Source organism: Motacilla alba, chromosome 4 (assembly GCF_015832195.1).
Source record: "Motacilla alba alba isolate MOTALB_02 chromosome 4, Motacilla_alba_V1.0_pri, whole genome shotgun sequence".
Classification (NCBI taxonomy): domain Eukaryota; kingdom Metazoa; phylum Chordata; class Aves; order Passeriformes; family Motacillidae; genus Motacilla; species Motacilla alba.
In genome coordinates this window covers 59,547,816-59,568,207 of record NC_052019.1, presented here as the reverse complement: position 1 = coordinate 59,568,207, position 20,392 = coordinate 59,547,816, and the positions used below count along the sequence as shown (strand labels likewise).

The 20,392-nt window shown below is 46.6% G+C and overlaps 2 protein-coding genes and 1 long non-coding RNA gene across 6 annotated transcripts; 2 read left to right on the top strand and 1 right to left on the bottom strand.

Moving 5' to 3' along the window:
- The first annotated feature begins 62 nt into the window (after positions 1 to 62).
- Positions 63 to 11,694, top strand: LOC119700135. The gene is made up of 3 exons (XR_005256678.1): positions 63 to 203; positions 292 to 662; positions 11,092 to 11,694. It is a non-coding gene; the product is annotated as an uncharacterized LOC119700135 (long non-coding RNA).
- LOC119700134 (estradiol 17-beta-dehydrogenase 11-like) lies at positions 3,293 to 13,940 on the bottom strand. The gene is made up of 7 exons (XM_038134600.1): positions 13,635 to 13,940; positions 11,703 to 11,810; positions 10,612 to 10,743; positions 9,883 to 9,989; positions 5,405 to 5,542; positions 5,001 to 5,117; positions 3,293 to 4,020 (listed from the first exon to the last, which is right to left on the bottom strand). Exons 1-7 carry the CDS (start codon positions 13,842 to 13,844, stop codon positions 3,933 to 3,935), a joined length of 900 nt encoding a protein of 299 aa, XP_037990528.1. The 5' UTR covers positions 13,845 to 13,940; the 3' UTR covers positions 3,293 to 3,932.
- A 107-nt stretch (positions 13,941 to 14,047) lies between these two features.
- On the top strand, positions 14,048 to 20,377 carry NUDT9 (nudix hydrolase 9). 4 transcript variants are annotated; one of them, XM_038134594.1, is made up of 8 exons: positions 14,048 to 14,209; positions 15,418 to 15,654; positions 16,674 to 16,769; positions 17,274 to 17,360; positions 18,249 to 18,360; positions 18,540 to 18,686; positions 18,935 to 19,019; positions 19,767 to 20,377. In XM_038134594.1, the coding sequence occupies exons 2-8, from the start codon at positions 15,461 to 15,463 to the stop codon at positions 19,940 to 19,942; spliced, it is 897 nt and encodes a 298-aa protein (XP_037990522.1). In that variant the 5' UTR covers positions 14,048 to 14,209; positions 15,418 to 15,460; the 3' UTR covers positions 19,943 to 20,377. The 4 variants fall into 4 exon arrangements, with proteins under 4 accessions (XP_037990522.1, XP_037990521.1, XP_037990519.1 ...); XM_038134593.1 differs by lacking the exon at positions 14,048 to 14,209 and adding an exon at positions 14,260 to 14,413; XM_038134591.1 differs by lacking the exon at positions 14,048 to 14,209 and adding an exon at positions 14,437 to 14,784 and having other exon boundaries at positions 16,677 to 16,769.
- The last annotated feature ends 15 nt before the right edge of the window (positions 20,378 to 20,392 follow it).

The window sequence follows — 20,392 nt, the reverse complement described above, 5'->3', positions numbered from 1 at the left end:
CCTAAGCTCCCGGTGTCCCTGTGCTGGTGTCCCTGTGGTGGCGCTGGGTGAGCGGTGTAGAGGAGCTGCCGTCTGTACTCCAACCTGCCCTCGCAGAACCATGTTCGCCCTGCAGCTACCAGGATGTACCGGACGTGGATAAAGAAATGCGGCTTTTAGGGCGTTTTCTGCCCTCTCGGCTAAGGAAAACGGAGACGATAGAGGTGTGCGAACCCCTCTGTGTTCTGCCCTTGGTTTTGATCTGTCAGTCTCCCCACCTGTTCATTCTCTGCTTTGTTTGTCCCCACACAGGTGGCAGTGCCTTTCTGTTCCTCTCTCAGGCCCCTGTATCAAGGAAGCAGCAAAACGTGTTCCTGTTTGTCATTTGCTGCAGGTGGAAAAGGGACAGAAGTGGCAATAAAATCACTCATCCAGTTTACTGACAGAAGCATCTTGAAGGTCCATTCAACTCTGTACTGTAATTCTTTTCAATTTTTGTGCTTTGTGCCTGTCGAGTCGCTCAATGCCGTAAGGTCCTTGAGCAGTTTTCTTCATGGTCCTTCTTTCCATTGCATCTCTGCAAAGCCTGCATGGTCAGCAGGCTTTGTCCCCCACCATCCTCTCCCGGGTCCCTTAAGGAAAGCTGAATGAGACAAGTCCTTTCAAATTCTGGAACTCCACAGGTGAGCTCTTGCCTAGCTGTTTGTCTTTTACTTAGTTATCCATACTCAGACCAGCCGCTTAGTTTCCATAAGTCCTTTGAAAAATGGCATTAAATTGCATGAATTGGAATATTTTTATTTAAATTTAGTCTAAATCACACAACTCACACTTGGACTCATTCGTATGTAATGGAGTATCCAGACCCTTAAGCAGAACAGGAATGCTTATAGGAAATAGGAGAAAAGTACTTTCAGGTGTTCCTTCCAGCTACATCAGTGTAACTCATGGCCTTTCCTGGAAAGGATTGCCAACCTTACTCCTTTACTTTTCAGTAAGAAAATCTGATGCATCGCAGTCATGTTCATAATTTTATTTAAGGATATTTTTGAGCTGCTTGGGGAAGAGTGAAGGGTTCACAAACATTTAACAACTGACCAAAATCACGTCCAGTTAAGATTACAGTTTTTTAAAAGTATTTTTGCCCTGGTGGTTTGGCTGCAGCTCACCTTGTCTGTGGGAGACTGGGTCAGTTCCAGCACAGAGATTTTGAGCTAGGCGCTCCCTATTTTTCCCTTGGAACCTAGTTCTCTGCTTGATTAACACATCAGCATTTAGGCCAGACCCTAATTGCACAGCTCAGTGGTGCTGTCCTTTTCCTGGCACAGGGCTCCAGTCAGTGCTGGGGCCAAGGAAGAGGAGGCAGGGAGGATATGGAAGCACAAGAGACATCTCAGCAGGAGGCAAAGCACAGGGCCAGAGTCACTAACCTGACTCAGGAGGAGTCCTTAGGCCAGGGTGTGAGGTACCACTTGTCAGATTTGGGACTTAGCTGTAGGTGGCTGCATGAAACCTAGCCACATGGACTCCTGCTGGGCACCCATGCGTGACCAGAGTTTGGGCTAAGCTTCAGTTGAGTGTTGCGGCCAGAAAGAGAACTGAGGAGCCTGGGAGGCTCGGTGCCTCAATTCTGTCACTGGTGTTCAGGAGATGAAGGCTGAAATCCTTGCTTTTACATCTATTTCTTTATGTCAAGCAGCCATAGAAGACACAGAACAGAACCACAGCCACACACAGAGTACTGCACAAGTTCCCTTGCCCAGTAATTCTTCTGGGCTCTGAGACCCTAAACTAGATCTGGCAAAGCAGGAATCACTACAGTCTCCCCTTCCTTAGGAGCAAGTATGCTAAGAAACAGACTGCAGAAGAGCACTGTCATCCCCTGGATGGATTTTTGTTCCAATTTAATACTGCCATCAGAATCTAAATGATATACGGGGCTAGTGGGGATGGTGTGCCAGGAGAAGCCAAGCATCTTGTCTGATGTGTCCTACTGAAGCCAGTCCTTCCCTAGTCTAAGAAAAGGGGCAAGCCATCCAATGCTGACTTTTCTCCAGGGTCTTTTAAAGCGTTTTTCTATGAGCAAGGATTCAAGTCATGAAACAGAAGAAATGTGGAAGGTAGATAGAAAGAGAGACTAAGCTGGGTGGGAAGTTAAGAATGCTTGCCATCCATACAAGAGACAACTGTTAAGTACCTAAAAATCTCTAAAGTACTGATTTAGTTCTTATGTTCCAGTGAGTGCTAAGTGCAAACATTTTGGCTGGTATGCTGCTTGCTCTGACTGATCTTTTGAACTTTGGAAGTATCTGTATTTTTAGACTTTTTGACTCCTCACTAAGTAAGAATAGGTGAAAGTGAACATAATCAAAAATCTACAGAGATGTGGCTTGAAATGTCTCACATGTTACAGGACTGTCATGGTAGCAAGAGAGCAATATGCACCTCAAAAAGAAGCAGGGATGCAACCCCCCACATTTTGGTTTGGTTTTTAAATGGAAACCATGCTTAAGTATTCTTTGATTGGCTTATAACCTTTCTTTTAATGTCCTGAATTTTGTGAACCCTCTTTTTTCCTTTCCTGTCTCAGCTACAGGAATCTTGCACTGTGAATCACAAGAACTGTATCTGGGAGGTGTCCTGTTACATGAATATTCCATGGGCAAAATGGAAAACAGTTGTGTGTTATTTAAGCTGTCAACAGTGCTTCTACCTTTTGCCAGCTAAGAGCAGGAGGGGCTGAGGGGTGAGGGCTCTCCCTTTTTTGAAGAAAAAGAACCTTGGTTGACAGAACAACTTGAAAGGCTCAGGTGAACAGGACAGATTCCAACTGTGCCGAAGGTGGCAGCGCATTCAGGCCTGCCTGGGATGGCTGTGGGCCAGCAGTGCCTGCAGTGGGAGGGAGTTGCACAAGTGGGTGCACAGATCCTCTGTGCTCTGGAGGGGTCTTTGACCCGTGCATCAGCAGATGCTGCTCTCTTGGACCCCAGGCCAAAGACCTTCAGGGATTTCACCTCCTGTGCCATCAGAGCAGGTCCCTGGCTTGTGATGAGGAGCTGCGTGAAGGCTCCTCTGGAGCCTTCCCCTGCACCCCCTGCCCTGGCACCACCTTTAAGCCCTGGCCCCTGCATGGGTTGTACTGCCTGGCCCTGTACCTCACTGATCCTGATGTGGCTTCCCCGTGTGTCTGGGGACTGCCTCATCCCTGCAGCCTGGGCTGGAGTTTGGCAGACTCTGGCTGATCCTTTCAGCATTGCGGCATGTGCTCCACTGGTACTGGACCTGGATATCACTTTCATTGCTGGAAGACACCTTTGGGTTAGAAAAATGTATTTATTTGTAATATGGAGTGTTGGTGGTGCTAATGCATAATTGATAAATGTTGTAATTAGGCATTACATTACAAATAAGGCTGTATTATTTCAATAATACAAATAATTAATACAATAATGCTCATTATAAATGCATACAAAACTGTAAGTGTTCATTAGAGCACATTTTTTTAAACTTAAAGTTATTAAGTGAGAGGAAACAGGCCACCCACCTCCTCTATAAGTTGCTTCTTGAAAGATGCTTTTGCTCAGGGATGAGTCCAGATTAACATGTTCTCAGGCAATCCCTTTGCACTTAAGGAGCTGTGTTGTCCCAAACATGGGCTTTGTGGGCATTCTCCCTGCCTCAGCACAATGAGACAAAGGTGATGGGACGTACATTCAAAGCAGCCCTTCTAGAGCTGCATCTCTGCTTTGCTATTATGCAGCCTGCTGTTATTACGCCCTGTTATGCAGGTGTGTTCCAGCTGCAGGTGTGGGATAAGCCCTTAGGTGTGCCTGGGAATGGTGGCCTGGAAGCACCTGCCTGAGCTCTATTCCAAATCAAGGCAGCTGAACTACACTCAGCACATGTTCTCTTTTCACTGGTACATCTGGGAAATGAGAATCAATTCTTGCTTTTCACTGGGTACTTCTCTGCCCAATGACTGCATCAAACTTTGGAGTGGTCATCTTCTTCAGAAGGTTCAGGGCACGTTCTGGAAACACCCTGGAAGAGACAGTAACATGAAATTAAAAGTGGGGTAGAAACTTAAATTATGGGAAAATGTGTCACTGCAGGTGAAGGAAGAGCTGGTCTGGCAGCAGAATGCATGCACACACATGAACTGAGACTACGTATTAAACTGGGCATTATTCCCATTGCTCTCATCAATCTCTGACTAATTAAAGTCAATTCCTGGCCTTTTACGACAGTTTCAATGCCAGGTATCTGTGGGCAGTACGTGAACTGCAATATTGCTGCAGGATCCAGGAAGTTTCAGTATTGTACAGATGTAGGTGTGTATTACATTTCATGCTCTGAAAAGCAGTACGCCTGTGGAAGGATGAGATTTTAAAACTGAAATGCAGTTTTCACTCCTAAGATTCCTCCTTTTAAAGAGCTTCGTCTCTTTATCCCCCTGTCCTAAATTATGACCAAAAAATCAAAGTTATTCTAAGTGCTTTGACAGCATTAGTTTTGACTTGCCTATGCTTCTGCAGACTTGCACTCTCAACAAGCAGCTCTTGGAGTTGCAAAAGGATTTAAAATATTTTTACCACTGTCTGGTATTTGGTTAAGCAAACAAGAAAGTAGCAAGTGTTTAATGAGATACTATAGGAGTTAACTGAGAATCTACCTTAGTTGTTCAGATGTAAATTCCAGATTTGGAACTGGAGCTCTGGTAAAAAAACCTCCTCAACAGAGCAGCTGCACTGGAAAATTAAGTTATGTGGGAGGATAAATCTTGCTTTACATGGCAGAGAACTGTGCAGTCCTTTTGAAGCAATGTTCTCAGCCTCTGTGGCCTCAGTGCTGACATAAAGAAGCAAACACTAATAAGCAGCAGGTCCTCAGCTCTTGCGGGAACTTGTGCTGACTCAGAGGTTCAGAGTTAGCAGACTTGTAACAGAGGTTACAAGTTTGAACCTTGTATACTCAGGTAATGTTGTTTCCACACCCATTGTTTAATTTTCCTTTGTACTTACATTTCAGAAAGCAAAGCAATGTTTAGCTGTGGTGGAACAAAAACCATTTTCTGGTTGGTCACTATTCCTTCCATCAAAGCCTGTACGACTTCTTCAACCTCCAAAATCTTTCCAAGCCTACACAGGAAAGCAAACACATAAGAGCTGCAGTGATAAAAAGGGGCGGTACCAGCTGATCTAGGAGGCTTCACAAATGTACAAACTCAGGTAATTCAAATGCAACAATTACATGGACAATTAAACAACAATTAAAGCAACAATTAAAGGACATTGCAGATTTTCTTTAGTCAATGATACTAACTGTTGTTATACAGCCAGTTGGAACAGAGGCCTAAAGCTGGGGATAATATGCAGTGCCTTGATGCAAAGAAGGAAACACAGGAATGCAGAGTATTGAGAGTTACCTTGTACTGGGGTTTTTGACAAATCCAGTGTTTATAAAAACTGGACAAAGGCATGTTGTTTTTATTCCATCCTTTCCAAGGGCAGACAGCTCCTCTGTCAGAGCTTTATGAAATCCAACTGCAGCAAACTTGCTTGAGCTGCAGGAAGGGAGAAAGTACAAATGAGAAGGCAGAAATCCTATTTCCAGCTTTCTACCACTGCAAATGGCCTAAGCCATCATCTGCCTCTTAGTTGCTTGGGTGCTGTTTAAGGTAACGGTGAGGGGAGGGGTGAGGGCTGGTGCACCTCTGCTCTACCTTATATCCTAACCTGTACCCCTTATTTTCACTATATGTCTCTATCCCTCTATCCCTTTACCCCTCTTCTGCTCCTTGCTATATGGAGACAAAACCCTCCAAATAATGTAATCCATCTGAGAGACAGGGCAGGGACTATTCTAACTTTGCCTGTGCCAGAGTGTAGTGGTGGATTAGATATTGAAAGCTGTGGATTAATTGTGCAGTGCATAGCAGGTATCTCAAAAAAGGGCACTTTAGTTGCAAACAGACAGAGAAACATTAGAAATTCTCAGAAAATTGCAACTGAAGTGCATCAATCAATGGACATCTTGTTTTTTCGCATGAGAGAAGGTTCCTAGAAGGAATGCAGCCTGAATCTCTAAAATTAGGAAGGATGGGCAGGGTAGAAATGGAGATTAACCCGGTACTGTTTACTGTACCATACAGGAGCATCTTGTAACAGTTTTGTGTGACTTTTGAAATAGAGAAGCATTATGCAAGCAGAACTGAGGAACAACCTGCCATGGAAATAGGTGTGGGCCTGAGGTTTAAATCAACTCCAAAAAAGGAAAACAACAGAATCAGTTTAATTGATTGCTATCGATTTGGCAGCGTAATCCCAGTAAAATCCCTGGCTGAAGAGTTCTCACACTGCTGACAATGAGTGACTCTCTAAGGAGTATTTCTGGGAAAAGATTGTTCTAAGAAGGAGTGTTCCCGGGGAAGACTGCTGCAGCTGGAGCTGCCTTTATAGAAGGCTGGATGTGATGCAAGATGGCAACACACAGTCTTAACAGGTTTTTGGTGCCTGCACCATGATTTTCTTGACACCTTTCGAGTAGAAAAGTAATTTGATGTCATGATGGCAGAAGGTCGGGGGGAAGGTCAGCAGGGAGGACCTCATGGTGGGAGGCTGTTATAGGACACCCAGCCAGGACAAACAGGCAGATGAGATGTTCTACAAGCAGCAGGTAGAAGCCTCATGGTTTCCAGCCCTTCAACTTGCCAAATGTCTGCTGGAAATACAACACAGCAGAGAGAAAGCAGCCTAGGAGGTTCCTGGAGTGTTTGGAAGACAACCTCCTAACATAGCTGGTAAGAAAACCTACTGAAAGAGGTGTCCTGGTAGACCTGTTGTTTGTGAACAGAGGACTGGTGGGTGATGTGGTGGTTGGTGGCAGTCTTGGGCAAATGGATCATGAAATGTCAGAGTTTTCAATAGTGGGTGAAGTAAAGAGGGGCACCAGAACTTCCACCTTAGATTCTGGTGAGCAGATCTTGACCTTGTTTAGGACACTGATTGACAGTCAGTCCTGAAGGGTAAAGGGGTCCAAGAAGGCTGGATACGCTTTAAAAAGGAATTGTGAAATATTCAAGAGCAGCCCATCCCCTTGTAGTTGAAAGACAAATGGTCAGGGAAAAAGACCAGCCTGGTTAAACAGAGAATTTAGGCTGGAACTTCAGGGTTAAAAACCAATGTATTCTTGCCAGATGGAGGGTCAGATAACTTAGGAGGACTACAAAGATGTTACGAGGTCATGTAGGGAGAAGATCAGAAGGACCAAAGCCCTACTAGAACTTGGCCTTAAGAGACAAAAAAAAGTTTTCTCTAAATACAGCAAAAAGGAGTGTCAAGGAACGTCTCCATCATTTTTTTGAATGCAGAAGATGACAGAGGATGACAGAGGATGACAGAGGATGAAAAAAAGGCAGAGGAACTTAATACCTTCTTTGTCTCAGTCTTTAATAGTGTCAAATTGTCCCTCAGGATTCTCAGCTCTAGAGGTGGAAGTTAGTGACAGAGAGCTGAGGGAAGGGCCCATAACCCAGGAGGAGATGGTTAGTGATCTGCTGTGCCAACCTGACACTCAAAAATCTATGACCTTTGATGGGATCCATGCCAGAGTAATGAGGGAACTGTTGAAAGAACTTGCCAAACCCCTTTCAATCACCTACCAGCAGTCCTGGTTAACTGGACAAGTTTCATCTATCTGGCAATTAGCAAATGTAACACCCATCTACAAGAAGGGTTGGAAGGATTTTCCAAAGAATTACAGGCCTGTAAGCTTAACCTTGGTTGTGGGCAAGGTTATGGAAGAGATGATCCTGAGTACCATTACAAGGCACATACAGGACAACCAGGCGATCAAGCCCAGCCAACATGGATTTATGAAAGAAAGGCTCTGCTTGACCAACCTGATCTCCTTGCATGACAAAGTGGCCCACCTAGTAGATGGGGGTAGGCTGTGGATGTGTCTATCCAGGGTCTATCTAGACTTCAGTAAAGTGTTTGACACCATCTGCCACAGCATCCTCCTAAAAAAACTGACTGCTTGCAGTTTGGGTGGGTGGACTCCTCAATGGGTAACAATCTGGCTGGATGGCTGGGCCCAGAGTGCTGTGGTGAATGGAGATGAATCCATTTGGCAGTTGGTCACTAGTGGTGTTCCCCAGGGCTCCACCTTGGGCCGGTCCTGTTTAATGTCTTTGTGGATGATCTGGACACGGGGATCAAGTGCACCCTCAGTGATTGTGCAGAAGACACTGAGTTGATGTGCTCAAGGGATGGCAGGCTCTGCTGGAGACCTGGACAGATTCCATCAGTGGGCTGAGGACACAGCTGCAGGAGGCTCAAGAAGGTGAATTGTCAGGTTCTGCACCTGAGCCATGCAATGATACAGGCTGGGAGAGGAATGGCTGGGGACAGAAAGGGACACCTGGGGTGCTGGCTGATAGCAGTTGAACCTGAGCTAGTGTGCCCATGTGGCCAAGAGGGCTGATGGCACCCTGGCCTGGATCAGCCAGCAGGACAAGAGAAGTGGTTGTTCCCCTGTACTGGGCACTGGTGAGGCCACACCTAAAGTGCTGTGTCTAGTTCTGGGCCTCTCACTTTAAAAAGGACATTGAGGAGCTGCAGTGTGTCCAGAGAAGGGAAACAAGGCTCATGAAGGGTCTGTAAAACATATCTTACGGGGAATGGCTGAGGGAGCTGGGTTTGTTTAGTCAGGAGAAGAGTAGGCTCAGGCTTCATGGCTGTCTACAACTCCCTGAAAGAAGGTTGGATGGAGGTGGGTTCAGTCTCTTCTGCCATGCCTGCAGTAAGAGGAATAGAGGAAATGGCCTTAAGCTGAGACAGGTAAAATTCAGATGAGATATCAGAAAAAAAATCCTTTCACTATTAGGATGATCAGGCTTTGGAATAGGTTCCTCAGGCAGGTGGGGCAGTCACCACCCTGCAGATGTTTAAGAGGCATTTGCATCTGGCACTGGGTTGTAGCATCCCATGAACTCTCTCCTCTCAGTCAATTCCCAAGGCCCTGGCAACGGCAGTGACTAACTACCACAGAGTAGTCCTCCTGCTGGGAAAAGACAGACTCTCACATGGACTTCCGCGCTGGTTTCCCCTTTCCCTGTTCCCTCACTGGCTTGCTACCACTGGTGGCCCGCCCCCGCCCCCCCCCCCCCCCCCCCCCCCCGCCACCCCCCCAGACCAATCCCCTTTGCCCTGCCTTTAGCTCTGCCCCCCACCCCTTCCCCTTTTTAGGCTGCCTGCACCACGTGGTTGTGCTCTTTCTCACTGGGTCCCCTTCAGCTACATGTAATACACTCCGCTGGAATAAAACCTTTCTTACCTTTCTCACTGAGCCAGCTGTGGTGAGTGTTGTGTGGGGATCTGATTGCATTGCCTGAATGTTAACCCAACCTGCTTTTCTACAGGAGAGGTTTCTTGGGAACAGATAATAGGCAGCAGCACCCACCACTCAACACCCACATTTTTACTGGATGATGTGGTTTAGGGGTTACAGTGGCAGTGCTGGGTGGATGGTTGGACTGGTCGATCTTAAAGGTCTCTTCGAACCCTGATGATTCTATGGTTCTATTTTTACACTCTACAGTCAATGCCACAAAGAGATCAAAAAGCTACTCAGTACGGGTTTACTTGAAAACACTAAAAGAAATCACAGAATAAATACATTGTAAGAAGGAGAAGGGAAGAGGATACCTTTTTTACTAAGCAAAAGTCTGCATTTGTGGGGAGAGAAAAAAGTAGAGTCTTTCATTAGTAGGTGTGTTACATAACTATTCTTTCATACAAACCTTGCTCGCGATTGAGTCAGAGCTATACTTGGTACTTCCTGATAGAAAAGATGCAATTAAAATTTTTAAAAATTAAGCAAGCTGATTTCAAAATGACTTACCAATATGCCACCATGAAAGGAGTCACAAAATGACCTGCTGCTGAAGCCACCGTGACAATGTGCCCATAGTTGTTGTTCATCATGACTGGAAGGAAAGCTCTCGTGGTCTTGGAAGTAATTTAAACCAAGAGGCAAAATGCAGGGGACAGGAAGGAGGAAAAGAACATTGTTTTCTTAGGCATACTCAGCACTGACCCTCAATGTTATTCACTAGGTGGCCAAAGCCATCCCTAAAGCTATGAGCTGCACAGCACCTCAGATTCCCAGAACCACAGGGATACCTGCTCTCTGACCACTAGTGCAGCTGGCAACCTGCTCTCCAAAGGCTTCAGCAGTTGGCTATAAACAGGAGATGGTTTTCACATCTTTGCTGCTTTTAAGGTTTCAGGTGTCGGCAGAAATGCTGGCAGGGTCTCAGCCCCAGCACGTACAAGAGACCACTTGTCAATCTATGGCTTCTCTTTTCTTCTGCCACAAACATGTACTGCTGAAGCCCTCTCACCCGGTCAACCCCACGACACCTCTGACAGAGGCCTTCTGTGCGTGCTGCAGATGAGGCTGTCAGCAGCCAGCTCACATCAGCAAGAAGCCATTCCAGTTTCCCAGCACACAGTCTGCTTGGGTGCCCCTGTGCTGTAACAGTTCATTTGGTAATCTCACTGCTAATAATGGTTGGTCTAAATATAAATATGCATCCTCACTGACGCTCCCAATGATCGTGCCCCTTACCCACATGTGACCCAGAATGTTGACTTCAAACATCCTTTCTATCTGGTGGTCCTGAGTCGAGAGAAAGTCGGCAGCTGTAATCACACCAGCATTGTTCACCAGGATAGTCACATCCCCAATATCCTTCTTCACCTTTTGGAGAGAAAACAAAACCCCAAAATTGTGTCTGTCACTCAGGAGGGGAAAAAAAAAAAAAAAAAAAAAGAAGTAAGGGTGGAGAAGATGAACAACCATAATTAAATTGTTAACATTGCTTCTTCAAGGGAGAGGGAGATCATGCCACATTTCCAGATGTGGCAGGAACTTTGCAGTAGAGCCATGGAATCTGGTTTAGATCTGATCCTTCCCCATTCATTCATGCCAGTGGACCGTGTAGCCACAATTGGGACCACAGAGGTACAGACTGTTTTGAGACAGCTGGACCTCAGCCATTACAAGAAAATGTTTCATATGTTCTCAGTGCTGTCTATGTTCCTTCAGAGGCTGGAACCCTAGAGAGCAAACCTGGCAAGAGGATGTGATATGCTGGAGCCTCCCAAATAGGATGAGACTGGCTGTGATCTTGGAAATGCTACAGCACTCTGTGTCCAGAGAGCAGTGAGGAATGGAGAGCTTCCAGGGGCTTGCAGGATTTGTGTACAAGGCGTCTTCTCTAGTTTTCCTGCCTTCTCTGGAAATCAAGCATGGTTGGGAAAGCCTTTGGCCATGCCCCTGCTGCCCTGTGGCAGCAGCTCTCTTGGACAGAGAGCAACACATAACTTTCCCAGGCCTTTCTGGGGAGGGCTGTGAGAAGATCAGAGAAAAGAAAGAGAGGCAATTCTTATCCTCACTTGGTGGACCTGTTGTTGTGAACATGTGGAATGTGTCATTGAGATTTGTTTACCAAAGGGTGGTTTCCTAATTAGCCAATGGTGATGGTGTTTGGGTTGGAGGACCAATTAGGTTTAACTGTATCATAGCTGTCTATAAAAGCAATGGGTTTCTTAATAATGATAATAATATAATAAAGAGATTGATCAGCCTTCTGTGAATCATGAAGTCAATGCTAATTATTACCCGGCTGGGGGCCTGTCACAACGAAACTGCCCCACCTTGTCTGCAGCGCTGTAGATCTCCTCCCGTTTGCTGCAGTCCACCACGAAGGTTTGAACAGTGGCACCTAGCTTCTGGCATTCTGCTGCCGTCTCCTCAACGCCATGCTGGAAGAGGCAAAGAGAAAGACACCATGCACAGCTGTCCCCTCAGCTGAGCAGCAGAGGCTGGAGCTGTTCTTGGATTGAGCAACCACTGCCCAGCCCCAGGACAGTTCATAGCTACCCAGGGAAAGAGCTGTAGATGGTTTTGCTGAGAGGACAGGCATTTCAGCCTTATATTTAGGATCTGCATGTAGTGACAGCCAGAAGGGTAGGGTGGCAACAAGAGTGAGTTTGGCTTGGTAAGGCAGATAGAGCAAGGCTGCAGAAAGGGGGCACATGCTGCCTATGACAGTAAAGCAGGCAGCACTGTGAGTGTAAACAGCTTGTAAAATACAGGCCTGGCTGACACCCTGAGATATGAAAACTGGCTCTGTATGTTTCTGTATTTCCATGCTGCGTGTGAGAAGAGAGGTGCCCTCCACAGTTCACAATGTAGAAAGATTTTAATTTCAGAATGACCTTTGATACACACAGGTCAGGAGCTCCCTGAAGTCATTCCATCAACTTGTTAAGCCAGAGCAGAAGTGACTTTGTTGTATCCCTGTTCCCAGGTGCCAGAAGGCCATGCCAGTGGCACATGTGCAGTGAAAATCTCTAGGTCACAAATAGCCTGGGACAACTCAGCAGTCCCTCTGGTGGGTGACTGGGCAGCTGTCCTCAACACCCGCTGCTGTTTAATGCTGAGAGCCCCCAGGAAGGAGGCCTTGTCAAGGCACTTGGGTTGGAGGAGCATACTCCTAAATCCTCTGGAATCCATGACCTCCCTTGATACTGTATTTCAGTTCCTGCTGACACCCACACTTACAATGTACTTCCCAGCACTAAAGCCAGGTGTCGCTCGCTACTAAATTTATAGATAAATCTCCCCATTCCATCCAGTGAACATGAACAATTCTCTGTTTCACTGCAGCCCTGTACATTTTGGGAGAGCGGTGCCATGCTTCCTCCCACCCCTCCAATGTCTGGTCTTAGGCATAATAGGTACCATGAACAGACACTGAAAATGTTCAACACTATCTTCCCTGTTTATCCATCCTCTCACTCGGCTTGTCTCAGGTTTGGTGTGTTTTTGTTTGTGGAGAGCTGGTTCTGTTTTGCAGCTTCATGATGAACTCCTTTGCTGAACCAGTATGTCAGAAACAGGAAAAACAAGCCTCTCACCCACTGTGCTGCACCTACACACAGCACTTGGCTTGGATTCCTTCAGAATGCCATGTTACATGTTTGTATCTGCCCATCCTCCACTTGCCACCGCATTTTTGCATTCCAGTCAAATCATCTGAAATAAAGAGCTTGGGCCAGTGTAAACATTTAGAGAGGTGCCATCTACACGTGCCCAGAGGGCAGCCGGGCTCACACACAGCCCGGCACAGGGATGCTGCTGATGAGAGTGCAGAGAAAACACATCTCCCAGCAATGCACACAAAACACTCGAGGCTACAGAGAGAACAAGTGAAGGCAGAGCTGCTCCTCTTTGCAAACAGCCTTCTGGTATCAGCAGGCTTTCTCTGCCAGCCCAGGCAGCAGCTCCACCAGCAGCTTCTCGAGCACTTCTTTCCCTCTCGCAGGTGCTCTGCCAGGTGCTGCCTGCTCCCTCCCGAGTAGCAGCGAGTGACTGTGGGACCAGAGCCCCACTCCTTCTGCTCCAAGTGGGGCCAAACCCTCTCCCGGCGCTCAGCATCCCAGCCGGAGGAGCCAAGCGGGAGCCGACGGGAGCGGGCCGGAACGGGCTGGGTGATGGGAGATGGGAGTGCAACGTGGTGCTGCCCTTCTTACGCCCCTAAATCCCCTGTGGACTCGGAGGTCACACGCGAGTGTGTCCATTACCTTATTGATGTCCCACAGAACCAGCCTGCTCTGGCGCTTGGCGAACTCCAAGGCGGTCGCTCTCCCGACGCCATGGCCAGCACCCGTGATGAGCACTAGCTCCCCGCTGAGAGACTTTCTCCTCACAGGCACGAACAGCTTCACAAAAGCCTCCAGGTAGGAGTAGAGAAGCGTGGCCAGGAACAGAAGAAGCTCCAGAAACAGATTCATTGTTTTCCGGGAGCTCTTTCGGTACCCGAGCTGCGCTGGAGCCGCCAGCGCCGCCCGCCCCACAGCCTGCCGAGGCCACGCCGCCGGGCTCGGCGCCCAATGGGAGTGTGTCTGAGCGCGGGGGCGCGCCCGTAGGCGGCGCAAGGCCGTGGGCGGTGTTTGGGGGCCTGGCCGCGCTCCGAACTGCGCTGTCGGTTCCTTTTCCGGGTTGCACAGGGGAGGTACAATAACATGGGAAAATGGAGTAGTCCTACTTTAGGATAAGGTGTTGATCAAAGTAAAAGATAGAAAAGGTTACTCTCTACTTCCACGCAGGAAGCAGGGCTTCATCGCACGCACATCGGTCGCTCCGGAAAGCAAACACTGTAAATAACGAATGCCCTCCCTTCCCTTCCTTATGTTTTACGTCTGAGCTGACGTCATGTGGCATGGCATAACCCTTTAGTCAGTTTGGGTCAGCTGGCCTGGTTGTGTTCCCTCCCAGGATCTTGCCCACTCGTATGGCTGGGAATGCTGGGGACACAGCGCTGATGCTGTGGGAGCGCTGTCCCGCGGCAGCCAAAACACGGGTGTGTTACCAACCCTTTCCTGACTGCTAGTGCACGTCCCAGCACTGCGGGGCTGCCTTGGGCACGCAGCTCCGCCCCAGCCAGAGCCGGCACCGGGCGCTGGGCTTGACGTCGCTTCCGCCAGTTCGGGGCCAGCTTGTACAAGCGCGGGGCGGCAAGAAGCGGGATCAAGAAGCGGCATCCTGCAGCGGGCTACCTCGCCGGCCCAGCGTCCCGGCCCCGGGCTGAGGCGGAGGCGGGATCGCTCGCGGCGCGGTCGCGGCGGGGCCGATGCTGCTGCCGGCAGGAGCTCTGCCTCGGGTGGTGGTCGTGCTCTCGTTCTCCGCCCTGCTGGGCGCCCGGGGCGCTGCCCAGCGCTGCCCCGGCCATAGGTACGGCGGGCTGTGGCGGTGGCGGAGCCGCGGGAGCCCGGATCGGGTCCCGGTGTCGCTGCCAGCGGTCGGCGGCCTGTTCTGCCGGGAGCAGCCGCCTCATGGCTCAGCCGAGGTCCCGGGCTGCCGTACACCCCGCTGCCCGCCGAGGGGGAGCTTGGCCAGAGTGGGCAGTGTCCCTCAGGGTGTCCATTTGAGGGAAAGGCAAGCGGGGCTGTCCCTTAAAGTGATGTAATTATTGGAAAGTACAAGAGCTGTTTTGCCCCTTCTCACGTCTCTATTAAAGGTTTTTGTTGTGAACTTCAGGCGTTTCGTGAGTTGAATATTAGGAGGAATTTCTTCTAATTTCATTAGACGTTGGAATGGGCTGCGCAGGGAGGTGGTTCAATCACCATCACCAGAGGGGTTCAAGGAAAGACTAAACGTGGCGCTCGTAGCGACCAGTACCATGGTCGAGGTGACACTACGGTATTTGTTCATAAATTGGCTGCAGTGATCTCAAAGGTCTTTTGCAACCTAATTGATTCTGTGGAAGAGCTGAGTCTATTCCGCTTGCTGTATTGTACTTTAAGTACTAGGGATTAAAGAGCATGTTAAAACGTAATGAATGAGATGTTTGTTTGTTTCTTTTAGTAATTTATCTGCAAGCTGTTGGTCCCGTCTTCATCCTGTAAACATGTTCAACAGTTATAATGTGAAGTTCCACCACAGAAAAGCTCTCAGCTCCCCATATCCAGGATCACACATTGAGCGTAGCCAAGTTCCTGAAGATAAAGTGGGCTGGCTGACTGAGTGGGAAGATTATAATCCTGTGGAGTACACTGCAAAGTCTGTTTTGGCAGGACCCAGTTGGGCAGATCCCCAAATCAAGTGAGTAGAAATGGTGGCTCTTTTCCCCTGAGAACATGAAAGCAGGGAATAATCATGAAGATCATCTTAAGTGATGTGTGATTCTACAGTGACGTGTGAAAATTAAGATTAAGGAAAGTGGTAGTTAGAGAACTGAGTACTTTGGATTGTTGTGAAGGTTTTATGATACATGATTTTACTGAGCTGATGATTGAGATTGAAATAATGGACAGCTGTCGATGCTGTCCACGTGTTTCTCTGTTGTGAGCTGAATAAAAATCTAATTCTCCTTAAGAATTTGGAAAAACATTTTAATGATACACTCGTTTATTCATGGTTGGGATGCAACATGAAAAAAAGAAAGTGTAATTGTAGTTTTTGAAGGGAGCGCTCTGACTCGGGAAATGTGAAAGGTTTAACTTATTAGAGATTTTTTTGTAACTGTGTAACAATGTGGTGTCAGTTCTTCTGTCTTGAGTAACAAGGGATGAGACAAGAGGAAATAGCCTCATGTTGTGCCAGGGGAGGTTTAGATTGGATATTAGGAAAAATTTCTTCATCAGAAAGTTTATCAGGCACTGGAACAGGTTGCCCAAGGAACTGGTGGAATCACCATCCCTGGAGGCATTTAAAGATATCTGGATGTGGCACATGGGGGCATGGTTTAGTAGTGGGCTTGGCAGTGCTGCATTGAACTTGGTGATTTTAGGAGTCTTCCAACAAAAATGATTCTGTGATTCTAGACCTCTAATCTTAACAAAAATACTTTTGAAACACTTTGTCTAAGTGAAGATTGAGAGAGACGTAATATTAAATACTTTAGTTCTGCACTTTTGCCTGCAGGACTAAATACAGAGGGACTGTAATCAGAAAAGGCTAGGACTTCATAGCCTGCTTTAGAAAAGGGAGGGCCTGCAATTCCAGTTCTGGTAAAAACTGCTCATCAACACACTCAAAGGGGTGCTGCTGGTCTGATGGCTGGCATACAAGCTTTTATGTTTTGTTAATTTGTCTCTGTTAAATTTTTATTTGCCACACAGCAGTGAAGGTTTTTCTCCCAAATTCAATGAGAGAGATGGAGAAGTGGAGAGGAAGAGTCTGAATGGCTTGTATGTGGTCGAAAATGGGAGACCCCGGTGAGTGTGGGGTTTTTGTTTGTATATTCATTTCAGTGGTGTAGTTTCAGTGCTCTTACAGGTCTGTCAGTTCCAATACATGGTACCTACTAGGACAAAGTCAAGATAGAAAAATGGAATCTAGTTGGATGAATCTAAGTTGGTGAATGAGAAAAAAGTGTTGTGTCTCTTACCCTTTAAAGCATGTATGTGCTTTAACACAAAATATGTGTTGCTGTCCTTCCCTTTTTTGTTATTTAATCTTGATTTGTGTTTTTTTGAGTTTGTTTTGGTTGGGTTTTGGTTTTTTTTTTTGGTTGGTTTTTCTTTTTTGTGTAGAATGTTTTGAATGTGGGGAAATAAATACATTTAATGTGTTAAGGGTTTGGAAATTTAGCAGAAAATAAACTCCCTTTTGTTTCAGCTGGTCCTCAGAGATCAGAGGAGCTGGGTGTGGCTGGGCTTAATTTCCAGTTGGAACCAGTTCAGAACTACATGAGTCATGTACTGTGGCATTTATTTCAGCAATCCAGTGGGAAGGACTGGTCTCACCGGCAGAGGATTGTTAGGGCGCTGGGGACCAAACCATGCTGCTGATCCTATTGTAACCAGGTAAGGGGCAGGTAACTGCAAGGTACCCTGCAGTAGAGAAAAAACCCATGCATTTTGCTTCTTTTCTGCTTCTCTGGGCTTTACTTTTAGGATATTACTTTTCATGGCCCTTTTCTCTGTGTGTTTTCTATGTGTAAGCCCATTCTGCTTTTGTTAATGTAAGAAACACTAAGTTGACTTAGTCTGTTATAGGAGGAGGTGGGATTAGGATGCTCTTTTTGTCACTGTACACTTTGTTTTGATGTGCTTTTCCATCAGGATGTGTGGGTACATGCTAACCATTGTGTGGTTAACAGAAGTGTGAGCTAGAAAGTGCTATCCTGAAGACAGAACCATTGTGGAAAATCATCCTGATGCATTTTACTTCTTCCCCTTTCCTGAAGGATGCCAGTGCTACTGAGTTGCTTCCTTGAAAGTGAATGCTGGATTTTTTTCTTTTTTTACTTTTTGTTTAGACAGCTTTTTCTCTGCCTATTGGTAGTTCTTAGTTCTTTACTGAAGGCAGTGGTGGCTGCTCGTGGCTTTGTCCTGGTGCTGCTGCAGCTTGTGTGACCATTCTGTTCCAGCAGAAACATTCTCATTCTCTTAGTATGAATTAGCACAAGTGCAGCTCGGAGAGCTCTCAGAGGAGCTGCTGCTACCAGCCTGGCTGCAGAAACATGCCTCATGAGCATTTTCTGCCCTTTTGGCTGAGGAAAACCCTCATTGTTCTGTCCTTGGTTGCGATGCTGCTGGATGGCATTTGATGGTCACCCAGCTTTTCATTCTCCGCTTTGTTTGTCACCACACAGGTTGGTGTGTGGTGTGTGGAGCAGTGCCTTGCTCTTCCTCTCTCAGGCCCAAGTGTCAAGGAGCAGCATACATATTCTTGTTTATCATTTTCTGCAGGTGGAAAAGGGATGGAAGTGGCAATAAAGTTGCTCATCCAGTTTCTGGCAAGAACATCTTGCAGTTTGTAGCCATCAAGAGGAGAGACTGTGGGGAATGGGCCATTCCAGGGGTAAGGGCAAAGCTTCAGAGGCAGCTGGCATTTCCCTGCTGGTGAAGCCATGAGGCAGATATGGCACATGTGTGATGCAAGTGGGTGTAATATACTAAGAGCTAGGAGTTAAAATGTGTAGAATCTGAGGGAAATCTGAGGATAGTATTTTTTGTTTGTTTGTTTCCCCCCCCTCTAAGGGGATGGTGGACCCTGGGGAGAAGATCGCTGCTACTCTGAAGAGAGAATTTGAGGAGGAGACCTTGAACTCTCTGCAGAAATCCCCTGAGGAGAAAGCAAAATTGGAGAAGCAGCTCCAGAAGCTGTTCAGCCAAGAACACTTTGTGGTGAGCTCTGTGTCTCTTGTGGTAGCCTTTTGAGCTATGCATGTAACTCATAGCTGTATAAAACCTGAAGAAGTGCAGCTGAAATGAAAATGTGTTGTGATGCTCATCTTCTTGGGGTGTAGGAAATTGAAGGGACTGTTGAAAACTCTGTAAAGGCAAATGTCTCGGAGGGAAAGAAAAAAGTACGACTGATTCCACCTTGTTTGTTTTGACACTGAGCTTGTTCTGGTTTGTTCGGGGCCTTGTAGGTGTACAGAGGATATGTGGATGACCCTCGTAACACTGATAATGCATGGATGGAGACAGAGGCTGTGAATTATCATGATGAAACAGGTAAATATCGCCAGGCATGCTCTTAGTTGCCTTTTACTCCGTATGTTGGTTTGAAATTGGGGCTGTTGTTGAGCTGAGAATGGCAGTGAAATCACATGTCACTGGATTTATTGGTCCCCCAAAGTAGTGGAGATAGTGTATCTGTTTCCAATACAGAATAGAAAAGCATTTCCTTGGTTTTTGTCTATGAAGTCCTGAAATTCTTTTTAAAAACAGAGTGAAAACTTGGGGAAAAAAATCAATTCAGAAGCAAAGGCATCCCTTTTCAAAAAGTAGTATTTTTTATTTTGGGGCCTTCAGTAAAATTTGAATTTCTTTTTCATAAGTGTATATAAGTTTCAGAATTCAGTTTGTCCTGTAGAATAGTATGTGAGAAAAGGAGCAGTCAAATGTTAAGCAAACAAGCAAAAATCCAGGCAGATGTATTGGCTAAACTTGGGGTAATAAGCACATGTTGTCTTGATGGTTTCCAGTAACTTTTCATGCTGCTGGTGAGATCCTAGGAACGATGACAGGGTGTTAACACCATTTCTGCCATTCAGATTTGTCTTAAAATAGTGCAAGTCTGAAAAAGGTTTCTGGCACAGAATCAGTGAGAGGTTTAGTTGTTTTTTCTCTGAGAAGCCATTGAAGGTTGCTGCCTGTGAAGGAGCATTGTGGAAGGGCAGAACTAATATGATGTGAGAGGGGAAAAAGCAGGAAGAAAAGATGCAATAGCATGTTCTAACTCTCGTTTTTTGTGAACAGGTGAGACAATGGATAACTTGCCTCTGGAAGCAGGTGATGATGCTGGAGCGGTAAAGTGGGTTGACATCAGTGAGAAGCTTGAGCTGTATGCGAGTCACAGCTGCTTCATCAAGCTGGTGACTGAGAAACGGGGAGCCCACTGGAGTGAGGATCCTGGCTCTGATTGCCACAAGTGATGGAAACTGGGAACTGACAGACTCTGAGAGGAGAATATGTTTTCCAGCCTTGAAACAGATGTCCTTGTCATTCTCTGCGAAAATTCTGTGAAATTCAGCTGGGAGAAACACTGGACATTGATAAACAGAGGCTTTTTCAGAGACTTCAGGTTGCTTCTTTTGATTTCTTAGCTAGTGTGAAATGAGAAGAATGTGGAGCTCTCGCTTTGCTTTCTTGGCTTCATTATTTGCAGCTGTTTCATAATTCTGCACATCTGCATGGCAGCACTGGCTTTGTGACTGGTGGTAGTTCACAGGCTCTTTATTTTTGCACTAATTCCTTTTCAGGAATATGAATCCCTAAGGAATGAGAGACTTGTAGGATAACCTGAATAATGACTTAAATTAAACGCTGCATAATAAAGTGAAATTTCTTTTCTGAGTCATTTCACTTAACATATCTTTGCAGGG

Coding starts and splice junctions, on each gene's coding strand:
- LOC119700134 (XM_038134600.1), bottom strand. CDS start 13,844: ATGAATCTGTTTCTGGAGCTTCTTCTGTTCCTGGCCACGCTTCTCTAC. Junction 10,744..11,702: donor TCTACAGCGCTGCAGACAAG/GTGGGGCAGTTT, acceptor TCTCTCCAAAAG/GTGAAGAAGGATATTGGGGA. Junction 9,990..10,611: donor ACATTCTGGGTCACATGTGG/GTAAGGGGCACG, acceptor ATTACTTCCAAG/ACCACGAGAGCTTTCCTTCC.
- NUDT9 (XM_038134590.1), top strand. CDS start 14,684: ATGCTGCTGCCGGCAGGAGCTCTGCCTCGGGTGGTGGTCGTGCTCTCG. Junction 15,655..16,673: donor TGGGCAGATCCCCAAATCAA/GTGAGTAGAAAT, acceptor TTTGCCACACAG/CAGTGAAGGTTTTTCTCCCA. Junction 18,361..18,539: donor GGGAATGGGCCATTCCAGGG/GTAAGGGCAAAG, acceptor CCCCCCTCTAAG/GGGATGGTGGACCCTGGGGA.